At 52.2% G+C, this 26,520-nt stretch overlaps 1 protein-coding gene across 8 annotated transcripts in view; it reads right to left on the bottom strand.

The window, feature by feature from the left end:
* The window catches only part of stim1 (stromal interaction molecule 1), a 66,960-nt gene extending 42,919 nt beyond the window's left edge, over window positions 1–24,041 (bottom strand). For 7 of the 8 annotated variants that reach the window (XM_031895823.1, XM_031895824.1, XM_031895825.1 and 4 more), the window contains exon 1: window positions 23,735–24,041. In XM_031895823.1, the coding sequence (XP_031751683.1) occupies window positions 23,735–23,840 (106 nt within the window). In that variant the 5' untranslated portion in view covers window positions 23,841–24,041. 8 annotated transcript variants of the gene reach the window in all.
* Between the last annotated feature and the right edge of the window lie 2,479 nt (window positions 24,042–26,520).

Below are 26,520 nucleotides of genomic sequence, written 5' to 3'. Positions count from 1 at the left end.
ATTCAAAGGAGAAAAGGCACAGGCACATAGCAGATAACAGATAAAACACTATTGTATTCTACAGAGCTTATCTGTTATCTGCTATGTAACCTGTGCCTTTTCTCCTTTTTTCCAGCCTGAATGGCTGCCCCCGTGGCTACACAGCAGCTTATTATATAAATTATAGTAGTGTTACTGTAGCAAACACACCAGTTTTACCAGTGCATTATATGTTTATTACTTTAAAGCTCTTTTATTTTTTGGTGTTACTGTTCCTTTAAAGAGGGGGGGGGTTCAGCTTTAAGCTAACTTTTAGTATGTTATAGAATGGCCTATTCTGAGCAACTTTTCCATTGGTCTTCATTATTTACTTGTTATAGTTTTTGAACAATTTCCCTTCTTCTGCCTCTTTGCAGCTTTCAAATGGGGGTCACTGACCCCGGCAGCCAAACCCTATTGCTCTGTGAGGCTCCAGTTTTATTGTTATTGTTACTTTTTATAACTTATTTCCAATTCAGCCCCTCCCCTATTCATATACCAGCCTCTCAATCAAACCACTCCCTGGTTGCTAAGGTGATTTGGACTCTAGCAACCAGATAGCTTCTGAAACTGCAACCTGGCGAGCTGCTGAACAAAAATTTAAATAATTAAAAAACTACAACTAATAAAAAAGGAAGACCAATTGCAAGTCGTCTTTCTACAAAATATTAAAAGATAACCCCTTTAATATACAGAATAGGATATGGCACAATAGGCGATTGGTGCAAATCACTAGCAGTGTATCCTGCCCCCAGGTACAGCCTGCCAGCCAATGACGGCACACAATAGCCCCCCTGCCGATTGGTCGTTGCCATTGGGGTGATTAAATGAAGACACAAATCTGTTTCACCGACACTGAATATAAGTGAGAGGGACACTCAGTTTGGGGTTGGGAGCCATTTCCCATGGGGATACACAGTATTTACTTTATTTAATTCAAATGAAGATCCTTAACGACCTCGGAGGAGAGAGAGAATCAACTGTTTCCTGTGCTCGTTACAGTTCTATAAATAACGACCAAGATGAGTCCAAAACCATGAGAAATGTAATGCAATTCTGGTGAATCCAGGAGCGCGCGAGTGAGGGCCACTCATAGATTTAACTGCACCCATTTTATATTAATTTGTTCTGCGCTGTACCACCAACTGGGGGCTACACAGCTGGAAACCTTGGATAACAGCATTGCTGTAAAAGCAGTCGGGATTGGACTTATTTGGTTCAGAGCCAGAACTAGGGGCAGGCAGTAGAATATGCGCCTAAGGCCCAGCTGGAGAGGCGGCACTAGGACCCTACGTCTATGCCTCTTCTGCCTCTTAATTTAAAGGGGAACTCCACCCAAACACAAAACTTTTTGAAAAGTAACCATTATTTCAACATGTAACATCAATGTTTTAGTCCCTCCTCCCCTAAGAAAATATAAGAAATGTTATAATGGCATAAGAAAATGGTATTTATTCCTGCTTATTGAAGGAACAGATTACAGGGATAGGGCTATTAGGGGTTTCGGTGTTGGGTGGGGATCTTTAACAAATTTTGGCCCCCCTTTAACAAATCTGCTTGTATTGCAGCACAGGGGCAAGAGAGGCTGGACTGGGGCAGGAGGCAGGGGCAAATATAGCAGGGGGTGGCAGTTGGCAAGCAGATTAGTAAGGAGGCTCAGCAAGTAGAAGGGGTATTGGAGGCAAGTTTGTCGAATGGCGTTCTGGCATAGTGTCCAATACCTCTTGGCATGGTTCTGATGGGTCAAGGCCCACTTTGAGGTTTAACATGTGAGCAGGGCCCGGCTTAGCCCACACCAAGGTCACAAATCTGCTATATCTGCCTTTAGCTCTACCAATATCTAGACTTAAAGGACAAGCTAAGCCTAAGGCACCAGTATACATATTACAGGGCATCTCCCTTTCCAGGGTACCTGGCGCCATATGGATTCCCTACACAACTAAAGGCAATTAGGAGCCCCTTATGCTTTAAAGGCAAGGAGAGAAGTGCCTACAACCAGCCGGGGGGCCCCAGCATGCCCTGCTCTCAGGGAGGGGACACTTTTACACTTTTAGAGGAGTCAATATAGGAAGCAATAGAACTGCTCCAACTCATAAATCTAATGCACTCAATGGCTCAATGTGCAAGAGCTCTGCCCCCCCCGCGCCGCATCTCATCGACCCCCTCATACAGAATGCTGGGAGTCAAAGCAGCTCTGGGAATGTGATAGGGACCTTAGATTGTAAGCTCACTGGGGCAGGGACTGATGGGAATGTGATAGGGACCTTAGATTGTAAGCTCACTGGGGCAGGGGCTGATGGGAATGTGATAGGGACCTTAGATTGTAAGCTCACTGGGGCAGGGACTGATGGGAATGGGATAGGGGCCTTAGATTGTAAGCTCACTGGGGCAGGGACTGATGGGAATGGGATAGGGGCCTTAGATTGTAAGCTCACTGGGGCAGGGACTGATGGGAATGGGATAGGGGCCTTAGATTGTAAGCTCACTGGGGCAGGGGCTGATGGGAATGGGATAGGGACCTTAGATTGTAAGCTCACTGGGGCAGGGGCTGATGGGAATGGGATAGGGCCCTTAGATTGTAAGCTCACTGGGGCAGGGGCTGATGGGAATGGGATAGGGCCCTTAGATTGTAAGCTCACTGGGGCAGGCTGCCTGGCACAGACGTGAGTCATTGCTTGTCCCCCCCAGCGGAGCGGGCACAGGCCACACAGAGGCATGCCAGTCATTTCACCTTGTTAGGCCGGGGGGCTGAAAATAGCACAAGATGGAAATGGGAGCAGCTGGCAGACTTAGCCCCGAGCTCAGGGCTGTCAGAAAGACTCACACGTGGACTTGGGCCCCCAGTTCCCCACTAACTGCGTCACTCAAACAATCCCGGCCGGACAGGAAGTGGCAGTGCCAGCGAGGGAGGCGCAGACTGGTGCCCACTGTATAGAAGCCTCGCACGCTGGCACCACAAATACACCATGTGACAAACTTCTATTTCCCAGGGTTCAGCCTTTTATTGTGCCCCGGCCCCTGAGGCCAAGAAAGGGTTAAGAAGGATTCAATTTTTTGGGAACCCTCAGAATTTTTTTGTTTTATTTACCCTTAAACTGCTCAGTACTTGCTCCTAATCTGAAGTCTGACCAATGAATGGGCCCCACGCGCCCCCACGGAAACCCACTCCTGGGCACTGAACAATGGGTAGAACATGTGTGCTCAGTCCAGGCCGATGTAAATATAAAGAGCCAGCCGGAGGGATAGACTAAAGGAGCCAACCAGAGGGATAGACTAAAGGAGCCAACCAGAGGGATAGACTAAAGGAGCCAACCAGAGGGATAGACTAAAGGAGCCAACCAGAGGGATAGACTAAAGGAGCCAACCAGAGGGATAGACTAAAGGAGCCAACCAGAGGGATAGACTAAAGGAGCCAACCAGAGGGATAGACTAAAGGAGCCAACCAGAGGGATAGACTAAAGGAGCCAACCAGAGGGATAGACTAAAGGAGCCAGCCGGAGGGATAGACTAAAGGAGCCAACCAGAGGGATAGACTAAAGGAGCCAACCAGAGGGATAGACTAAAGGAGCCAACCAGAGGGATAGACTAAAGGTGGCCATACACGCACCGATATTATCGTACGAAACCTCGTTTCGTACGATAATCGGTGCGTGTATGGCATGTCAGCGAGCCGACCGATATCGCAGGAAGCTGCTGAAATCGGTCGGCTCGCCGATCGGCCAAGTTAGAAAATTTTGATCGGGCGCCATAGAAGGCGCCTGACCAAAATTCTCCCTTCAGAGCTGAATCGGCAGAAGGAGGTAGAAATCCTATTGTTTCTACCTCCTTACCTGCCGATTCAGCCCTGAATGGTGTGTGGCGGATCTGACGATGTTTCGTGCGACCGACGGTCGTACGAAACATCGTGAGATCGCCACGTGTATGGCCAGCTTAAGGGAGCCAACCAGAGGGATAGACTAAGGGAGCCAACCAGAGGGATAGACTAAAGGAGCCAACCAGAGGGATAGACTAAAGGAGCCAGCCGGAGGGATAGACTAAAGGAGCCAACCAGAGGGATAGACTAAAGGAGCCAACCAGAGGGATAGACTAAGGGAGCCAACCAGAGGGATAGACTAAGGGAGCCAACCAGAGGGATAGACTAAGGGAGCCAACCAGAGGGATAGACTAAGGAGCCAACCAGAGGGATAGACTAAAGGAGCCAACCAGAGGGATAGACTAAGGAGCCAACCAGAGGGATAGACTAAGGGGCTTGGGAGCTGGGGTACCTACAATACAGAGAGGGGTGGGGGCTGGGGTACCTACAGTACAGAGAGGGTCGGGGGCTGGGGTACCTACAGCACAGAGAGGGTCGGGGGCTGGGGTACCTACAGCACAGAGAGGGTCGGGGGCTGGGGTACCTACAGCACAGAGAGGGTCGGGGGCTGGGGTACCTACAGCACAGAGAGGGTCGGGGGCTGGGGTACCTACAGCACAGAGAGGGTCGGGGGCTGGGGTACCTACAGCACAGAGAGGGTCGGGGGCTGGGGTACCTACAGCACAGAGAGGGTCGGGGGCTGGGGTACCTACAGCACAGAGAGGCTTGGGGGCTGGGGTACCTACAGCACAGAGAGGCTTGGGGGCTGGGGTACCTACAGCACAGAGAGGGTCGGGGGCTGGGGTACCTACAGCACAGAGAGGCTTGGGGGCTGGGGTACCTACAGCACAGAGAGGGTCGGGGGCTGGGGTACCTACAGCACAGAGAGGGTTGGGGTACAAAGGGGGGCTGTACTTACTGCCCCAGGACACATTTCCCAGCAGAACAGATTAACCATAATGAACTTTTTTTCCAGTGAAACATTCCCGCCCAGAGGAGCAGAAAACAATGAGTAAATATTTGTATTGCCGGGAGATTCTCACCGTAACCAGGGAAAATGGCAAATAGGAACTGGCAGAAAAGCCTCATGGAACGTTGCCCAAATTCCGCCCCGGGATCCGGGGAGGGAATTGTAAGCTCACTGGGGCAGGGGCTGATCGGAATGGGATAGGGACCTTAGATTGTAAGCTCACTGGGGCAGGGACTGATGGGAATGGGATAGGGACCTTAGATTGTAAGCTCACTGGGGCAGGGGCTGATGGGAATGGGATAGGGACCTTAGATTGTAAGCTCACTGGGGCAGGGACTGATGGGAATGTGATAGGGACCTTAGATTGTAAGCTCACTGGGGCAGGGACTGATCGGAATGGGATAGGGACCTTAGATTGTAAGCTCACTGGGGCAGGGGCTGATGGGAATGGGATAGGGACCTTAGATTGCAAGCTCACTGGGGCAGGGGCTGATGGGAATGGGATAGGGACCTTAGATTGTAAGCTCACTGGGGCAGGGACTGATGGGAATGTGATAGGGACCTTAGATTGTAAGCTCACTGGGGCAGGGACCGATGGGAATGTGATAAGGACCTTAGATTGTAAGCTCACTGGGGCAGGGACCGATGGGAATGTGATAAGGACCTTAGATTGTAAGCTCACTGGGGCAGGGACCGATGGGAATGTGATAAGGACCTTAGAGTGTAAGCTCACTGGGGCAGGGGCTGATGGGAATGTGATAGGGACCTTAGATTGTAAGCTCACTGGGGCAGGGACTGATGGGAATGTGATAAGGACCTTAGATTGTAAGCTCACTGGGGCAGGGACTGATGGGAATGTGATAGGGACCTTAGATTGTAAGCTCACTGGGGCAGGGGCTGATGGGAATGGGATAGGGACCTTAGATTGCAAGCTCACTGGGGCAGGGGCTGATGGGAATGGGATAGGGACCTTAGATTGTAAGCTCACTGGGGCAGGGACTGATGGGAATGTGATAGGGACCTTAGATTGTAAGCTCACTGGGGCAGGGACTGATGGGAATGTGATAGGGACCTTAGATTGTAAGCTCACTGGGGCAGGGACTGATGGGAATGGGATAGGAACCTTAGATTGTAAGCTCACTGGGGCAGGGACTGATGGGAATGGGATAGGGACCTTATATTGTAAGAGGGAAATTTGCCGACAGCTCTTAGGGGATGCTGGGAAATGTAGTCCAACAACATTGGAATGGCTGGCGATAGCCGTGTAGTTTAGGGAATAAGCCAATCAGATGGGGGACATTCACACCCAAGTCCTTCCGTCACTTCTGGATGTTCCGCCCCTCGCTCTCTTTATCCGCAGACTCCTAATCTAATAGGGTAACATGCAGGGTAACCAGGTAACATGAACAACATATAATTTCTAAGCTTTTTATGACTAAACTACAACTCCCAGCATCCTTAGCCAGGCACCAACTAACCAGCCCATCATCCCTGAGGGACATGGCAGATCTTTAGTCTCAACAGAACAAAGAGAGATATTTATTAGAACAATATATACTGTAACGGCCATAGTGGGATAACCCCCAGGTAGTAGTTATTCTGGAGAGCAGATCCGGACTGACCAGGAAGCAAACAGAGCAGCTCAGTGGATTACATACGCCTTGTGTTTACTGGGCCCGTATCCATGGAGTAAAGCCCCGGCCAGATCCCAGCGCTCAGATCCGCTTACACAGGCAGAGAAATACAGTCGCTGGCAGCAGTGCGGGATATTTATACCTGTGTGTGGGGCCCCCGCGTCACCCGTATCCAGGATGTGCAACCCGAATTCAAGGGCAACTACTACTTGGAATAGAGTTTGCGGTTATATACTTCCTGCCTGTATAACTCAGCCTTATCATTTACAGTAGGGGGTACAGTATCCCTTATAATACATGAGTGATACTCAGAGTTCCCTGTATAACTCAGCCTGCAGCCTTGTGCCTTTATATGGGGGGCACAGAACCCCTCAGTGACTGCTAATATCCTTATCATTTACAGTAGGGGGTACATTATCCCTTATAATACATGAGTGATACTCAGTTCCCTGTATAACTCAGCCTGCAGCCTTGTGCCTTTATATGGGGGGCACAGAACCCCTCAGTGACTGCTAATATCCTTATCATTTACAGTAGGGGGTACATTATCCCTTATAATACATGAGTGATACTCAGAGTTCCCTGTATAACTCAGCCTGCAGCCTTGTGCCTTTATATGGGGGGCACAGAACCCCTCAGTGACTGCTAATATCCTTATCATTTACAGTAGGGGGTACATTACCCCTTATAATACATGAGTGATACTCAGAGTTCCCTGTATAACTCAGCCTGCAGCCTTGTGCCTTTATATGGGGGGCACAGAACCCCTCAGTGACTGCTAATATCCTTATCATTTACAGTAGGGGGTACATTACCCCTTATAATACATGAGTGATACTCAGAGTTCCCTGTATAACTCAGCCTGCAGCCTTGTGCCTTTATATGGGCACAGAACCCCTCAGTGACTGCTAATATCCTTATCATTTACAGTAGGGGGTACATTATTTTAAATTGTTTAGAGAAGGAGGTGGCAGAGATAGAGATTTGGTCGGTGTCTCATCTCAAACGGAAAATCTGCTCTGACTTCTGGCGGATTTATCTAGAAGCTGCCTCCTGGGAGCAGCCAAGACGTCGGAGGGTTAAACTGCAGTTGATTAAAGATAAAGAAAATACAGTTCCGCTTTATTCACCCTGTGACTAACAGTAAAGGCCCCCACACACGGGCCGATTCTAGCTGCCGATATGGGCCCATTAGATTGGGCAGCTAATCGGCCCGTGTATGGGCACTGCCGGCGGGCCTGCCCCACCCATATCTGGCCTGAAATCGGGCAGATCTTGATCGGGCAGGTTAGAAAATCTAGTCGGATCCGACTTTGCCTATACCCATCGTTATAATTTGATCGTTTGGCCCCAGGGCAAAACAACCGAATTAGCCTGGATTCTCCCGATATTGCCCACCCGTAGGTGGGGATATCAGTCGCCAAGCGAGCGGATCTGAAGGTGTATGGGCACCTTTAGAATGGTTGCTATGAGCTACTACTCCCTAGTAACACCTACCCCACATCTCCAGAATAGCAAAGAAAGGAATATGAAGTATTGTTTAATCGGGTAGGTAGGTGGCACATTGCCCAATGGCCCGGCATAGGGGTACCAACTGCTCAACGGCCCCACCCATGACCAGAAACCCATCTATTCAGCCCTGATTGGTCAGTGGTTTTTGCCCTGGCTCTCTATATAAAGAGGTTTAGTTTTCCTTTAAATCCCATGATGACTTTTGGCTGAAAGCCACAATGAAAAGTACCGGAACCTAATTAAATAAATGACAGATATTTACCTACATGGGGTGGTAATTTGGCACCAGCCTGGGCAATTATGCTCACGTAGGAGGCAGTGCCCAGTCACGCTAACAGCTCCCCTGGGGCCCTGGCACAGCCGTCCCTGGGCATCCCCTGGGCATTCGATTTGAATCTCTGTAATAGAAAGCACCGCCATGGCCACTTTACCCCATTTTTGCCAGTTACTAAACTGTTAGTTTTGGTTCAAGAACTCCTGGCACCCAGAAACCGTGTTTCTGCAGCTGGGAGGTATAGTTCTGCAACATCTAATCCTTTCCCCACATGATAATGCAAAGGGCCCGACTGGGAGATCCAGTGTAAACAATGCCCTACACCAGTTAGGCGGGGCCAAGTCCTGGGTGGGAAAATAAGGCTTAAATAGTGAATAATGTACCCCCTATTGCAGGGGTGGGCAAACTACGGCCCGCGGGCCACATCCGGCCCCTTGGCCTTTTTAATCGGGCCCACCGACTATGCCAAGTCTCATCACACGAGACTTGGTGTCATTGGCGAGCCGGAATTAAAGAGACGAAGGGGGCGTAACGCTGGCCTGGCCCTGCCCGCCCTGGCCCGGGGGTGAGTAAATGTGGCCCGTGAGCCAAAAGGTTTGCCCACCCCTGCCCTATTGTAAAATATAAGGATATTAAGTCACAGGGGAGTTCCTTATAATATATAGTGAATAAAGTACCCCCTATTGTAACATATAGGGATATTATAAGTCCCCGAGGAGTTCCTTATAATATATAGTGAATAAAGTACCCCCTATTGTAACATATAGGGATATTATAAGCCCCCGAGGAGTTCCTTATAATATATAGTGAATAAAGTGCCCCCTATTGTAACATATAGGGATACTATAAGCCCCCGAGGGGTTCCTTATAATATATAGTGAATAAAGTACCCCCCTATTGTAACATATAGGGATACTATAAGCCCCCGAGGGGTTCCTTATAATATATAGTGAATAAAGTGCCCCCTATTGTAACATATAGGGATATTATAAGCCCCGAGGGGTTCCTTATAATATATAGTGAATAAAGTGCCCCCTATTGTAACATATAGGGATATTATAAGCCCCGAGGGGTTCCTTATAATATATAGTGAATAAAGTGCCCCCTATTGTAACATATAGGGATATTATAAGCCCCGAGGGGTTCCTTATAATATATAGTGAATAAAGTGCCCCCTATTGTAACATATAGGGATATTATAAGCCCCGAGGGGTTCCTTATAATATATAGTGAATAAAGTGCCCCCTATTGTAACATATAGGGATATTATAAGCCCCGAGGGGTTCCTTATAATATATAGTGAATAAAGTGCCCCCTATTGTAACATATAGGGATATTATAAGCCCCCGAGGAGTCCCTTATAATATATAGTGAATAAAGTGCCCCCTATTGTAACATATAGGGATATTATAAGTCCCCGAGGAGTTCCTTATAATATATAGTGAATAAAGTACCCCCTATTGTAACATATAGGGATATTATAAGTCCCCGAGGAGTTCCTTATAATATATAGTGAATAAAGTACCCCCCTATTGTAACATATAGGGATACTATAAGCCCCCGAGGGGTTCCTTATAATATATAGTGAATAAAGTGCCCCCTATTGTAACATATAGGGATATTATAAGCCCCGAGGGGTTCCTTATAATATATAGTGAATAAAGTGCCCCCTATTGTAACATATAGGGATATTATAAGCCCCGAGGGGTTCCTTATAATATATAGTGAATAAAGTGCCCCCTATTGTAACATATAGGGATATTATAAGCCCCGAGGGGTTCCTTATAATATATAGTGAATAAAGTGCCCCCTATTGTAACATATAGGGATATTATAAGCCCCCGAGGAGTCCCTTATAATATATAGTGAATAAAGTGCCCCCTATTGTAACATATAGGGATATTATAAGCCCCCGAGGAGTTCCTTATAATATATAGTGAATAAAGTGCCCCCAATTGTAACATATAGGGATATTATAAGCCCCCGAGGAGTCCCTTATAATATATAGTGAATAAAGTGCCCCCTATTGTAACATATAGGGATATTATAAGGCACAGAGGAGTTCCTTATAATATATAGTGAATAAAGTGCCCCCTATTGTAACATATAGGGATATTATAAGGCACAGAGGAGTTCCTTATAATATATAGTGAATAAAGTGCCCCCTATTGTAACATATAGGGATATTAATAAGCCCCCGAGGAGTTCCTTATAATATATAGTGAATAAAGTACCCCCTATTGTAACATATAGGGATATTAATAAGCCCCCGAGGGGTTCCTTATAATATATAGTGAATAAAGTGCCCCCTATTGTAACATATAGGGATATTATAAGTCCCCGAGGGGTTCCTTATAATATATAGTGAATAAAGTGCCCCCTATTGTAACATATAGGGATATTATAAGCCCCCGAGGGGTTCCTTATAATATATAGTGAATAAAGTGTCCCCTATTGTAACATATAGGGATATTATAAGGCACAGAGGAGTTCCTTATAATATATAGTGAATAAAGTGCCCCCTATTGTAACATATAGGGATATTAATAAGTCACAGGGGAGTTCCCAGGCCAAGGGCTTTTACACAGGTCATACAGGTCCCATAGGGAAATGGCCCGACTGTATATTAAAAGTACATTATGTTACAATGCAAAAAAACACTTGTTACTGGGCCTTTAACCCCGTGCTGCTTGTGCCGAGTCTGATAAAGAACTAAAAGGTTTATATTGCGCCCCGGACTCACCTGCAGGTCACTCACCCCTCATGCAATAATCTGCAAAGCAGCGGGGCTATAAATCCAACTGCAACTCTGCGCCCCCTAGTTTTGCTATAGAAGTTGCCAAAAACCATCATTATAGATGCAAGGAAATTCCCCAATGAGAATTGTACTGATAAATAAGTTGATTATAAATGCAAAAGAACTGCCCAGTGAGAATGCTGATTCCCAGCACTGTGTCAGGCCCCTTGCTGGTACCTTACATATAGAGATAATGATGGCATTTTCTCCCCTCATTATATGGCACAGGAATCAGACATGGGGATAAAGGGACAGACTTGTTCAGTGCTGGGAAACTGTGCTTATTGCTCCCAACTCCAATTGCAGGAACAGAGAACAGGGAGCCGGATTTACTCACATCAGCTGGGATTCTCATTGGAGGATTTTTCGCATGTTAAAGCAGTCGCTGGCTGTGGGGATTTGGGGGAAAGTTTTATTGGGCAATATTGCTTTAAGAATACAGCCCTGATGTTGCTGGACTACAGCTCCCAGCATGCCCCAAGCTTCATTATATGTTACATTATTGTGGGATTTGTAGCCCAGTAACAACTGAGTAACGTTGGGTTGAGCCGCGCTGGGCAGCAGGGTTTGTATCCCCTTTAGGGGCCTGGAAGTCATTGCAGACAGGGGCCCTTATCACTTGGGTTCTTTGTTGGCTGTTATATAGAACCAGATACATTTAAAGGGAAACTATCCATCTGTATTGTGTGATGTCTGTACATTTACTGAGCAGCGCAGTCACGCTTTATGGCAGGTACAGTAACTTCCTACACGGCAAGCAGCGAGGGGCCCGGCTATGCAGTCGGAAGCCAGGGTCCATTAATTGATATGGTTAGGACCAGGCATAGATCAGACCAATAGCCACTCATGCTAACCCCCAGGTGAGGGCAGTAAGGATAAATAAAATGATTATGTATATGGAATTAAATGTATAGCTATCCATGTGTATCTGTGCTGGGGCCCATATATAGCAATATATAAAAAGTACATTCCTAAAAGTATATCCCCCCCCCCCCCCCCCCCCCCCGGTGTGTGCTGTTTGCTGAGGTGAAAGCTGAAGTGGCCCCCGGGCAAGTAAAGCTCATTAGCATTCCTCTGGGGGCAGGAACCCCGAGCAGCTGTGCAAAACCTGCCCTTCCTGTAAGGCGGGGGCCAAACCGACAGCAACTCCCTGCTATAAGGGGAAGTAATCTGTGCACCTTTGCGATTGGTCTGTGATATCATTTCCTTTCTATTGTGCCCCTCGACACCTGAGGGGGGGGGGCAGAATATGAACACAAAAAAGTTGGGAGAAAGGGGGTGCACACTCCTTATGGGAAAGCACGTGGGCATATGGGGTCAACTCGGGGGTGGGGAGGGGGGGTATTTATCAAGTTCTCTAACAAACATCCCGGGTAATGGGCCGACAGCTGCGAATTCCCACACTCAGCTGAGAAGCGAGGGCTCCAAAGGGCAGCACCGAGCGGCCTGACTTCACTGCCATGGAATGGTGACGCGGCAACGGCGGCGGGGAGCACGGAGTCACCGATACTGAGAGCGACTCAAACACTTACTGACATAAAACCAACAGGAGTTTTCGGATAGTCGGGTATGAGATACAGGGGCTGGGAAACAGTATGGCAGCGCCACATGAACGGAGATAAAGGGTATTTGAGCAGATAACATACAAAACACCATTGTATTCTACAGAGCCTTTGTTATCTAATATGTAACCAGTGCGTCCTCTCCTTTTTCCAGCTTGAATGGCTGCCCCCGGGGCTACACAGCGGGGTATTTATATAAACTATAGTAGGGTTTCTGTAGCAAACACCCCAGCTGTACCAGTGCAGGAATGGCTGCCCCCGGGGCTACACAGCGGGGTATTTATATAAACTATAGTAGGGTTTCTGTAGCAAACACCCCAGCTGTACCAGTGCAGGAATGGCTGCCCCCGGGGCTACACAGCGGGGTATTTATATAAACTATAGTAGGGTTTCTGTAGCAAACACCCCAGCTGTACCAGTGCAGGAATGGCTGCCCCCGGGGCTACACAGCGGGGTAACTATAGTAGGGTTTCTGTAGCAAACACCCCAGCTGTACCAGTGCAGGAATGGCTGCCCCCGGGGCTACACAGCGGGGTATTTATATAAACTATAGTAGGGTTTCTGTAGCAAACACCCCAGCTGTACCGGTGCAGGAATGGCTGCCCCCAGGGCTACACAGCGGGGTATTTATATAAACTATAGTAGGGTTTCTGTAGCAAACACCCCAGCTGTACCGGTGCAGGAATGGCTGCCACCCGGGGCTACACAGCGGGGTATTATAAACTATAGTAGGGTTTCTGTAGCAAACACCCCAGCTGTACCAGTGCAGGAATGGCTGCCCCCGGGGCTACACAGCGGGTATTTATATAAGTAGGGTTTCTGTAGCAAACACCCCAGCTGTACCGGTGCAGGAATGGCTGCCCCCGGGGCTATGGGGGTATTTATATAAACTATTGTAGGGTTTCTGTAGCAAACACCCCAGCTGTACCGGTGCAGGAATGGCTGCCCCCGGGCTACACAGCGGGGTATTTATATAAACTATAGTAGGGTTTCTGTAGCAAACACCCCAGCTGTACCGGTGCAGGAATGGCTGCCCCCGGGGCTACACAGCGGGGTATTTATATAAACTATAGTAGGGTTTCTGTAGCAAACACCCCAGCTGTACCAGTGCAGGAATGGCTGCCCCCGGGGCTACACAGTGGGGTATTTATATAAACTATAGTAGGGTTTCTGTAGCAAACACCCCAGCTGTACCGGTGCAGGAATGGCTGCCCCCGGGGCTACACAGCGGGGTATTTATATAAACTATAGTAGGGTTTCTGTAGCAAACACCCCAGCTGTACCAGTGCAGGAATGGCTGCCCCCGGGGCTACACAGTGGGGTATTTATATAAACTATAGTAGGGTTTCTGTAGCAAACACCCCAGCTGTACCGGTGCAGGAATGGCTGCCCCCGGGGCTACACAGTGGGGTATTTATATAAACTATAGTAGGGTTTCTGTAGCAAACACCCCAGCTGTACCAGTGCAGGAATGGCTGCCCCGGGGCTACACAGCGGGGTATTTATATAAACTATAGTAGGGTTTCTGTAGCAAACACCCCAGCTGTACCGGTGCAGGAATGGCTGCCCCCGGGGCTACACAGCGGGGTATTTATATAAACTATAGTAGGGTTTCTGTAGCAAACACCCCAGCTGTACCAGTGCAGGAATGGCTGCCCCCGGGGCTACACAGTGGGGTATTTATATAAACTATAGTAGGGTTTCTGTAGCAAACACCCCAGCTGTACCGGTGCAGGAATGGCTGCCCCCGGGGCTACACAGTGGGGTATTTATATAAACTATAGTAGGGTTTCTGTAGCAAACACCCCAGCTGTACCAGTGCAGGAATGGCTGCCCCGGGGCTACACAGCGGGGTATTTATATAAACTATAGTAGGGTTTCTGTAGCAAACACCCCAGCTGTACCGGTGCAGGAACGGCTGCCCCCGGGGCTACACAGCGGGGTATTTATATAAACTATAGTAGGGTTTCTGTAGCAAACACCCCAGCTGTACCAGTGCAGGAATGGCTGCCCCCGGGGCTACACAGCGGGGTATTTATATAAACTATAGTAGGGTTTCTGTAGCAAACACCCCAGCTGCACCGGTGCAGGAACAGCTGCCCCCGGGGCTACACAGCGGGGTATTTATATAAACTATAGTAGGGTTTCTGTAGCAAACACCCCAGCTGTACCAGTGCAGGAATGGCTGCCCCCGGGGCTACACAGCGGGGTATTTATATAAACTATAGTAGGGTTTCTGTAGCAAACACCCCAGCTGTACCGGTGCAGGAACGGCTGCCCCCGGGGCTACACGGCGGGGTATTTATATAAACTATAGTAGGGTTTCTGTAGCAAACACCCCAGCTGTACCGGTGCAGGAATGGCTGCCCCCGGGGCTACACAGCGGGGTATTTATATAAACTATAGTAGGGTTTCTGTAGCAAACACCCCAGCTGTACCAGTGCAGGAACGGCTGCCCCCGGGGCTACACAGCGGGGTATTTATATAAACTATAGTAGGGTTTCTGTAGCAAACACCCCAGCTGTACCGGTGCAGGAACGGCTGCCCCCGGGGCTACACAGCGGGGTATTTATATAAACTATAGTAGGGTTTCTGTAGCAAACACCCCAGCTGTACCGGTGCAGGAACGGCTGCCCCCGGGGCTACACAGCGGGGTATTTATATAAACTATAGTAGGGTTTCTGTAGCAAACACCCCAGCTGTACCAGTGCAGGAATGGCTGCCCCCGGGGCTACACAGCGGGGTATTTATATAAACTATAGTAGGGTTTCTGTAGCAAACACCCCAGCTGTACCAGTGCAGGACCTGTGTGTGGGCAGAAAACAAGCCTAAAATCAGCAGCTGATTGGCTGCTCCAGGACTCGCCCAACAGGTCCCCACTAAGCGCTGGCTCAGACAACACTGGTTATTATTATATTTTTGCCCCCCACCCATTAATTCCCAAATACTGTATTGCAGATTTAGGGTCAATGTTGTTGCACTGTAAGTGGCAGGGCTGAGCAATAAAGGGTTAAACTGCTATATAAGAGAAGGTGGGTCCCTTATGATTAAATCATTATAGATCCCACCCCCCCGGCCCCCGGATCAAGGCTGCGGATTTGCTGACTCAGCTCGTTGGGCCAAGGCTGCCTGGAGAGCGAAGGCGAATTCTCTCTCTGGTTCTGCTGTAAGTTGCCTGATCCGCCTTCCATACAGTAACGGTACCCACCTACCCCGCCTTCCATACAGTACCGGTACCCACCTACCCCGCCTTCCATACAGTAACGCTACCCACCTACCCCGCCTTCCATACAGTAACGGTACCCACCTACCCCGCCTTCCATACAGTAACGGTACCCACCTACCCCGCCTTCCATACAGTAACGGTACCCACCTACCCCGCCTTCCATACAGTAACGGTACCCACCTACCCCGCCTTCCATACAGTAACGGTACCCACCTACCCCGCCTTCCATACAGTAACGGTACCCACCTACCCCGCCTTACTTCTATACAGTAACGGTACCCACCTACCCCGCCTTCTATACAGTAACGGTACCCACCTACCCCGCCTTCCATACAGTAACGGTACCCACCTACCCCGCCTTCCATACAGTGACGGTACCCACCTACCCCGCCTTACATACAGTAACGGTACCCACCTACCCCGCCTTACATACAGTAACGGTACCCACCTACCCCGCCTTCTATACAGTAACGGTACCCACCTACCCCGCCTTCTATACAGTAACGGTACCCACCTACCCCGCCTTACATACAGTAACGGTACCCACCTACCCCGCCTTACTTCTATACAGTAACGGTACCCACCTACCCCGCCTTACTTCTATACAGTAAGGGGCACAAGAAAGGAAAAGAAATTTAGGTTGCCCTTTAGAGTAATGTGGCCTTATCTGCCCTGCGGCCCAGTTGGACATATATGCTGTTCTGCCCTGCGGCCCAGTTGGACATATATGCTGTTCTGCCCTGCGGCCCAGTTGGACGTATATGCTGTTCTGCCCTGCGGCCCAGTTGGGTTCCCAGACACCCCTTATATAGCTTCCCTTCATTGTCACCAAGCACCGAATGCCATACTAAAGAGTGATGGGCAAACCCCTGTACCCACAGGAATGCTGTATCCAGCCAGCCACACTGACAGCACTAGGAGCCCCCAGCGGAATAGAGTAAGGAGAGACTTGAGTAAGGTGAGTTCTTGCGGGGGGGACCAGTTGCCAGTTGGGTTCTGTTTATCCAGGCTGCCTGTCAGCACAAAGGCTACAGGAAATTTCCCCGGATGAACCCGGACAGCTGAGCATAACACAAGAACCAGTGAGCCTTTCACACATGGGCAACCAGACTGCACAGAACTACAACTCCCACAACCCCTCAGCTGTTAGTTGCATGCTGGGAGATGTAGGGCAACGTTTGTACAGCTGCTGCTTCCCTTACCACCTCTGCCCAACTCTGAAAGTACCCCGGCCATAGGACAGGGGGTTAAATACAGGGGCCCTCTGGTGCACAGGTAGGGACAGGTGAGACAGGTAGGGGGCCGTTGGGGGGTGGGAACGCCTCCCTGTACCCGCCCCTCGAGAACACATCGCTATCAAACGCAGGCAGCAACATATTCATGGGGGCGGCCATTAGAGTTCCATGATTTGTCCGCTGTCTATTGATGGCCTCTCCAATTGATTTGCTATTGTGACTTCCAGGTTGCTAGGGTGGTTTACCCATAGCAACCAGTTAAAATAAGACGCTGGAGATTTTAAAACAAATCAAATTAAAACCAACTGCAAACTGCCTATGAATACTGTGGTCTGTATCTTTGGGGGGGGGGGCTACACAGTGAGAAAGGGGTCACTCCATGACCATGACCGCAATGCACAGAGCACCATATTGTGCCCTCTAACAGTGGCAGGGTGCCCATATCCCTCCAAGAGTACTGAGCCCAAACTGTACCGGACTCCGTGCCTTCACTTTCCCTGCGCACATTCCAAGCCCCGGCGTCCCTGGCAGTTAATACTGAGCTGGCATTCCTGCCCCCCCCGGCACAGCCGGCAATAACCCACACTTCAAACAGGCAGCGCCCCCCTATTATTGTGGGAGTATACTCCTCTCATACTGTAATGGGCCCCCCATATTCTATATATCCCAGTGTCCCACTGCACCCCCGCATGTGACTAATGAATAAAGTGCCATGTTATACAGCACAGTACCAGTGCCCCCCACTGCACCCCCACATGTGACTAATGAATAAAGTGCCATGTTATACAGCACAGTACCAGTGCCCCCCACTGCACCCCCACATGCGACTAATGAATAAAGTGCCATGTTATACAGCACAGTACCAGTGCCCCCCACTGCACCCCCACATGCGACTAATGAATAAAGTGCCATGTTATACAGCACAGTACCAGTGCCCCCCACTGCACCCCCACATGCGACTAATGAATAAAGTGCCATGTTATACAGCACAGTACCAGTGCCCCCCACTGCACCCAAACATGCGACTAATGAATAAAGTGCCATGTTATACAGCACAGTACCAGTGCCCCCCACTGCACCCCCACATGCGACTAATGAATAAAGTGCCATGTTATACAGCACAGTACCAGTGCCCCCCACTGCACCCAAACATGCGACTAATGAATAAAGTGCCATGTTATACAGCACAGTACCAGTGCCCCCCACTGCACCCCCACATGCGACTAATGAATAAAGTGCCATGTTATACAGCACAGTACCATTAGAACAAACCAAACATTAAATGTGATTTAAAGCGACACGTCTCCCCCATCCCACAGTCTCCCTCCCCGGCCTCAGTGTGTAACCACTAATCCTTCCTAAGTTAAACCAATGACCTTCCAAGATCCAAAAGGAGATGCCAAAGAGCCTTCTGGGCTCAGCGGTGCCACCCAAGCGCTTATGTGCTGCATTTGTACCGACAGGCCTCCCCCCGGCATTATTATTTCTTTTTCAAGGGGAAGTTCACCTTTAGTCACACTTTAAATGCTAATTAAATGCTTTGTTTCTTGGCTCTGCAACATACGCAATATACGCAATATACGCAATATACGCCTGTATTGCAACACACTAAATTATATGAACCTGATGTTGTCACTGCACTTCCACCAACGGAAACGCTCATCTGTGTCGCCACAACTGCCCCCCCCCCCCCACCCCCGAGCTCATATCCGAGACAGGGGAACCATGGGTGTGAGACTCCAGCATAGGGGTTTGTGGGTATCAGTACACACATCAGAGCCAGGCGGACGGGACCAGTACAGGGGTCAGCACCACTGGTACCAGAAACCAGTACATGCATCACAGCCATGGATACGGGACACCAGTACAAAGGTCAGCACCATGGATACAGGACACCGGTACGCACACCAGAGCTATGGGCCACTGGGGTCAGCGCCGTGTCTATGGGACATCAATACCCACACCAGAACTGCCAGATGCTGTTCCTTCCCAGACCCCAGTGTGTGGGTTTCCAGTAAGACCCAGTATGGGTATCACATGACAGATCCCTAGATTGCAAGTGAAGCAGCTGAGAGACCCCCCTATGAGCCCCTGTAGAGAGTCTGTAACCACTCAGTATTCACTTTACCCACACAGCAATGCAACGGGTCTATAGTAGTACTTACTGGGAGTATAACCACCCGTATGAGCCCCTGTAGAGAGTCTGTAACCACTGAGTATTCACTTTACCCACACAGCAATGCAACGGGTCTATAGTAGTACTTACTGGGAGTATAACCACCCGTATGAGCCCCTGTAGAAAGTCTGTAACCACTGGGTATTCACTTTACCCTCACAGCAATGCAACGGGTCTATAGTGGTACTTACGGAGAGTATAACCACCCGTATGAGCCCCTGTAGAGAGTCTGTAACCACTGAGTATTCACTTTACCCACACAGCAATGCAACGGGTCTATAGTAGTACTTACTGGGAGTATAACCACCCGTATGAGCCCCTGTAGAAAGTCTGTAACCACTGAGTATTCACTTTACCCTCACAGCAATGCAACGGGTCTATAGTGGTACTTACGGAGAGTATAACCACCCGTATGAGCCCCTGTAGAGAGTCTGTAACCACTGGGTATTCACTTTACCCACACAGCAATGCAACAGGTCTATAGTAGTACTTACTGGGAGTATGCCCACCTGTATGAGCCCCTGTAGAGAGTCTGTAACCACTCAGTATTCACTTTACCCACACAGCAATGCAACGGGTCTATAGTGGTACTTACTGGGAGTATAACCACCCGTATGAGCCCCTGTAGAGTCTGTAACCACTGAGTATTCACTTTACCCACACAGCAATGCAACGGGTCTATAGTGGTACTTACTGGGAGTATAACCACCCGTATGAGCCCGAGTACTGGAGCTACTTAGCAACCAGTTATGGAGCTTTTCCACCTACAGGAACAGGTACACAGACACATATGGGCTTATCTATCACTTTTTGAGTTTGCTTTAATAACTCCAATAAACTCACAAATCCATATTAATAAGGAAAACTCATTCGAATTTTTACAAGTTATAAAAACTCCCACCAACTTCTATAGGAACTCACTGGCTTTTATATCCAAGTTTTCAGGTTTTTTTGCACTGAATAAATGCTGGATATTGGAGTTTTTTGAACCATTAGTCGAATTCAAGATTTTTAAGCACAAAAAACACAACATTTGATAAATCAATCAGTTAGCAGCTTCCTGGGGCCTGAGTGGCCCCATACTGAGAAGTGATGACCCCGAGTGGCCCCATACTGAGCAGGGAGGACCCCGAGTGGCCCCATACTGAGCAGGGAGGACCCCGAGTGGCCCCATACTGAGCAGGGAGGACCCCGAGTGGCCCCATACTGAGCAGGGAGGACCCCGAGTGGCCCCATACTGAGCAGGGAGGACCCCGAGTGGCCCCATACTGAGCAGGGAGGACCCCGAGTGGCCCCATACTGAGCAGGGAGGACAACGAGTGGCCCCATACTGAGCAGGGAGGACCCCGAGTGGCCCCATACTGAGCAGGGAGGACCCCGAGTGGCCCCATATTGAGCAGGGAGGGCCCCGAGTGGCCCCATACTGAGAAGTGATGACCCCGAGTGGCCCCATACTGAGAAGTGATGACCCCGAGTGGCCCCATACTGAGCAGGGAGGGCCCCGAGTGGCCCCATACTGAGCAGGGAGGGCCCCGAGTGGCCCCATACTGAGCAGGGAGGGCTGTGAGGGGCCCCATACTGAGCAGGGAGGGCTGAGGGGCCCCATACTGAGCAGGGAGGGCTGAGGGGCCCCATACTGAGCAGGGAGGGCTGTGAGGGGCCCCATACTGAGCAGGGAGGGCTGTGAGGGGCCCCATACTGAGCAGGGAGGGCTGTGAGGGGCCCCATACTGAGCAGGGAGGGCTGTGAGGGGCCCCATACTGAGCAGGGAGGGCTGTGAGTGGCCCCATACTGAGCAGGGAGGGCTGTGAGTGGCCCCATACTGAGCAGGGAGGGCTGTGAGTGGCCCCATACTGAGCAGGGAGGGCTGAGGGGCCCCATACTGAGCAGGGAGGGCTGAGGGGCCCCATACTGAGCAGGGAGGGCTGAGGGGCCCCATACTGAGCAGGGAGGGCTGTGAGTGGCCCCATACTGAGCAGGGAGGGCTGTGAGTGGCCCCATACTGAGCAGGGAGGGCTGTGAGTGGCCCCATACTGAGCAGGGAGGGCTGTGAGTGGCCCCATACTGAGCAGGGAGGGCTGTGAGTGGCCCCATACTGAGCAGGGAGGGCTGTGAGTGGCCCCATACTGAGCAGGGAGGGCTGTGAGTGGCCCCATACTGAGCAGGGAGGGCTGTGAGTGGCCCCATACTGAGCAGGGAGGGCTGTGAGTGGCCCCATACTGAGCAGGGAGGGCTGTGAGTGGCCCCATACTGAGCAGGGAGGGCTGTGAGTGGCCCCATACTGAGCAGGGAGGGCTGAGGGGCCCCATACTGAGCAGGGAGGGCTGTGAGTGGCCCCATACTGAGCAGGGAGGGCTGTGAGTGGCCCCATACTGAGCAGGGAGGGCTGAGGGGCCCCATACTGAGCAGGGAGGGCTGAGTGGCCCCATACTGAGCAGGGAGGGCTGAGTGGCCCCATACTGAGCAGGGAGGGCTGTGAGTGGCCCCATACTGAGCAGGGAGGGCTGTGAGTGGCCCCATACTGAGCAGGGAGGGCTGTGAGTGGTCCCATACTGAGCAGGGAGGGCTGAGTGGCCCCATACTGAGCAGGGAGGGCTGTGAGTGGCCCCATACTGAGCAGGGAGGGCTGTGAGTGGTCCCATACTGAGCAGGGAGGGCTGTGAGTGGCCCCATACTGAGCAGGGAGGGCTGAGGGGCCCCATACTGAGCAGGGAGGGCTGAGTGGCCCCATACTGAGCAGGGAGGGCTGAGTGGCCCCATACTGAGCAGGGAGGGCTGTGAGTGGCCCCATACTGAGCAGGGAGGGCTGTGAGTGGTCCCATACTGAGCAGGGAGGGCTGAGTGGCCCCATACTGAGCAGGGAGGGCTGTGAGTGGCCCCATACTGAGCAGGGAGGGCTGTGAGTGGTCCCATACTGAGCAGGGAGGGCTGTGAGTGGCCCCATACTGAGCAGGGAGGGCTGAGGGGCCCCATACTGAGCAGGGAGGGCTGAGTGGCCCCATACTGAGCAGGGAGGGCTGAGTGGCCCCATACTGAGCAGGGAGGGCTGTGAGTGGCCCCATACTGAGCAGGGAGGGCTGTGAGTGGCCCCATACTGAGCAGGGAGGGCTGTGAGTGGTCCCATACTGAGCAGGGAGGGCTGAGTGGCCCCATACTGAGCAGGGAGGGCTGTGAGTGGCCCCATACTGAGCAGGGAGGGCTGTGAGTGGCCCCATACTGAGCAGGGAGGGCTGTGAGTGGTCCCATACTGAGCAGGGAGGGCTGTGAGTGGCCCCATACTGAGCAGGGAGGGCTGTGAGTGGCCCCATACTGAGCAGGGAGGGCTGTGAGTGGCCCCATACTGAGCAGGGAGGGCTGTGAGTGGCCCCATACTGAGCAGGGAGGGCTGTGAGTGGCCCCATACTGAGCAGGGAGGGCTGTGAGTGGCCCCATACTGAGCAGGGAGGGCTGAGTGGCCCCATACTGAGCAGGGAGGGCTGAGTGGCCCCATACTGAGCAGGGAGGGCTGAGGGGCCCCATACTGAGCAGGGAGGGCTGTGAGTGGCCCCATACTGAGCAGGGAGGGCTGTGAGTGGCCCCATACTGAGCAGGGAGGGCTGTGAGTGGCCCCATACTGAGCAGGGAGGGCTGTGAGTGGCCCCATACTGAGCGGGGAGGGCTGAGTGGCCCCATACTGAGCAGGGAGGGCTGTGAGTGGCCCCATACTGAGCAGGGAGGGCTGTGAGTGGCCCCATACTGAGCAGGGAGGGCTGTGAGGGGCCCCATACTGAGCAGGGAGGGCTGTGAGTGGCCCCATACTGAGCAGGGAGGGCTGTGAGTGGCCCCATACTGAGCAGGGAGGGCTGTGAGTGGCCCCATACTGAGCAGGGAGGGCTGTGAGTGGCCCCATACTGAGCAGGGAGGGCTGTGAGTGGCCCCATACTGAGCAGGGAGGGCTGTGAGTGGCCCCATACTGAGCAGGGAGGGCTGAGTGGCCCCATACTGAGCAGGGAGGGCTGTGAGGGGCCCCATACTGAGCAGGGAGGGCTGTGAGGGGCCCCATACTGAGCAGGGAGGGCTGTGAGTGGCCCCATACTGAGCAGGGAGGGCTGTGAGTGGCCCCATACTGAGCAGGGAGGGCTGAGGGGCCCCATACTGAGCAGGGAGGGCTGTGAGTGGCCCCATACTGAGCGGGGAGGGCTGAGGGGCCCCATACTGAGCAGGGAGGGCTGAGGGGCCCCATACTGAGCGGGGAGGGCCCCGATATCGCTGCAGATTTCCCCGTGTAGCTGCGGGTCGGTGCGATACAGGATAGAGGAGAATATGAAGCTCATGGAACAAACCAAGTACCGGGGGGGGGGTCCCACTGATTGGGTGACGTACTGTAGGGACATACAGGCTGCACCTGTGACAGGTAAGTACCCCCCCGGCGGAGTTCCCATGACCCCGCCCATTAGGAGGTCCCGGTATAACGATAGGTGAGTAGGTGGGCACTTACCGATGAGAATGGGATCCTCCGGGGCAGTCTCGGTAGGGCTGTGGGTCCGGCCCGGCTGCAGGAAGGAGGCGCACAGAGCCCACAGCAGAGTCCGGCAGCACAGCATCCCGCCCCACACTCCCGCCCTTCCCGGGACGCTCCCGATGTTCCCAAGCCCGCCGGTACCCCGGGTCGCTGTTTAAAAGTCCCGCAGCGCCGATACCGTCCGGCTCCAGGGCTGCTGCCAGTTCCTACTGCCCGGCTCCGCCCCCCCGTGATGTCACTGACACGTGATGCGCGGCGTCACCGTCACATGGGGTATATAAGTTCCAACTAAAGGCGGGAGTCCGTGTAGCGCCGTGTGGGTCCCACATACACAGCTGTGCGGGGCAGCACTGACAGGGTTAATGGGGCACTGGGAGTATTGGGTGGGGCAGCACTGACAGGGTTAATGGGGCCACTGGGAGTATTGGGTGGGGCAGCACTGACAGGGTTAATGGGGCCACTGGGAGTATTGGGCGGGGCAGCCCTGACAGGGTTAATGGGGCCACTGGGAGTATTGGGTGGGGCAGCCCTGACAGGGTTAATGGGGCACTGGGAGTATTGGGTGGGGCAGCACTGACAGGGTTAATGGGGCACTGGGAGTATTGGGTGGGGCAGCACTGACAGGGTTAATGGGGCCACTGGGAGTATTGGGCGGGGCAGCACTGACAGGGTTAATGGGGCCACTGGGAGTATTGGGTGGGGCAGCCCTGACAGGGTTAATGGGGCACTGGGAGTATTGGGTGGGGCAGCACTGACAGGGTTAATGGGGCACTGGGAGTATTGGGTGGGGCAGCACTGACAGGGTTAATGGGGCACTGGGAGTATTGGGTGGGGCAGCACTGACAGGGTTAATGGGGCACTGGGAGTATTGGGTGGGGCAGCACTGACAGGGTTAATGGGGCCACTGGGAGTATTGGGTGGGGCAGCCCTGACAGGGTTAATGGGGCACTGGGAGTATTGGGTGGGGCAGCACTGACAGGGTTAATGGGGCACTGGGAGTATTGGGTGGGGCAGCACTGACAGGGTTAATGGGGCACTGGGAGTATTGGGTGGGGCAGCACTGACAGGGTTAATGGGGCACTGGGAGTATTGGGTGGGGCAGCACTGACAGGGTTAATGGGGCACTGGGAGTATTGGGTGGGGCAGCACTGACAGGGTTAATGGGGCCACTGGGAGTATTGGGTGGGGCAGCACTGACAGGGTTAATGGGGCCACTGGGAGTATTGGGCGGGGCAGCCCTGACAGGGTTAATGGGGCCACTGGGAGTATTGGGTGGGGCAGCCCTGACAGGGTTAATGGGGCACTGGGAGTATTGGGTGGGGCAGCACTGACAGGGTTAATGGGGCACTGGGAGTATTGGGTGGGGCAGCACTGACAGGGTTAATGGGGCACTGGGAGTATTGGGTGGGGCAGCACTGACAGGGTTAATGGGGCCACTGGGAGTATTGGGTGGGGCAGCACTGACAGGGTTAATGGGGCCACTGGGAGTATTGGGTGGGGCAGCACTGAGAGGGTTAATGGGGCCACTGGTAGTATTGGGTGGGGCAGCACTGACAGGGTTAATGGGGCCACTGGGAGTATTGGGTGGGGCAGCACTGAGAGGGTTAATGGGGCCACTGGGAGTATTGGGTGGGGCAGCACTGAGAGGGTTAATGGGGCCACTGGGAGTATTGGGTGGGGCAGCACTGACAGGGTTAATGGGGCCACTGGGAGTATTGGGTGGGGCAGCACTGACAGGGTTAATGGGGCCACTGGGAGTATTGGGTGGGGCAGCACTGACAGGGTTAATGGGGCACTGGGAGTATTGGGTGGGGCAGCACTGACAGGGTTAATGGGGCCACTGGGAGTATTGGGTGGGGCAGCACTGACAGGGTTAATGGGGCCACTGGGAGTATTGGGTGGGGCAGCACTGACAGGGTTAATGGGGCACTGGGAGTATTGGGTGGGGCAGCACTGACAGGGTTAATGGGGCCACTGGTAGTATTGGGTGGGGCAGCACTGACAGGGTTAATGGGGCCACTGGGAGTATTGGGTGGGGCAGCACTGACAGGGTTAATGGGGCCACTGGGAGTATTGGGTGGGGCAGCACTGACAGGGTTAATGGGGCCACTGGTAGTATTGGGTGGGGCAGCACTGACAGGGTTAATGGGGCCACTGGGAGTATTGGGTGGGGCAGCACTGACAGGGTTAATGGGGCCACTGGGAGTTTTGGGTGGGGCAGCACTGACAGGGTTAATGGGGCACTGGGAGTATTGGGTGGGGCAGCACTGACAGGGTTAATGGGGCACTGGGAGTATTGGGTGGGGCAGCACTGACAGGGTTAATGGGGCACTGGGAGTATTGGGTGGGGCAGCCCTGAGAGGGTTAATGGGGCCACTGGGAGTATTGGGTGGGGCAGCACTGAGAGGGTTAATGGGGCCACTGGTAGTATTGGGTGGGGCAGCACTGACAGGGTTAATGGGGCCACTGGGAGTATTGGGTGGGGCAGCACTGACAGGGTTAATGGGGCCACTGGGAGTATTGGGTGGGGCAGCACTGACAGGGTTAATGGGGCCACTGGTAGTATTGGGTGGGGCAGTACTGACAGGGTTAATGGGCCACTGGGAGTATTGGGTGGGGCAGCACTGAGAGGGTTAATGGGGCCACTGGGAGTATTGGGTGGGGCAGCACTGAGAGGGTTAATGGGGCCACTGGGAGTATTGGGTGGGGCAGCACTGAGAGGGTTAATGGGGCCACTGGGAGTATTGGGTGGGGCAGCACTG

The sequence above is a fragment of the Xenopus tropicalis genome, chromosome 2, assembly GCF_000004195.4.
Source record: "Xenopus tropicalis strain Nigerian chromosome 2, UCB_Xtro_10.0, whole genome shotgun sequence".
Taxonomy (NCBI): domain Eukaryota; kingdom Metazoa; phylum Chordata; class Amphibia; order Anura; family Pipidae; genus Xenopus; species Xenopus tropicalis.
Note: the sequence above shows the minus strand (reverse complement) of the source record. Positions and strands in the feature narration are given on the sequence as shown.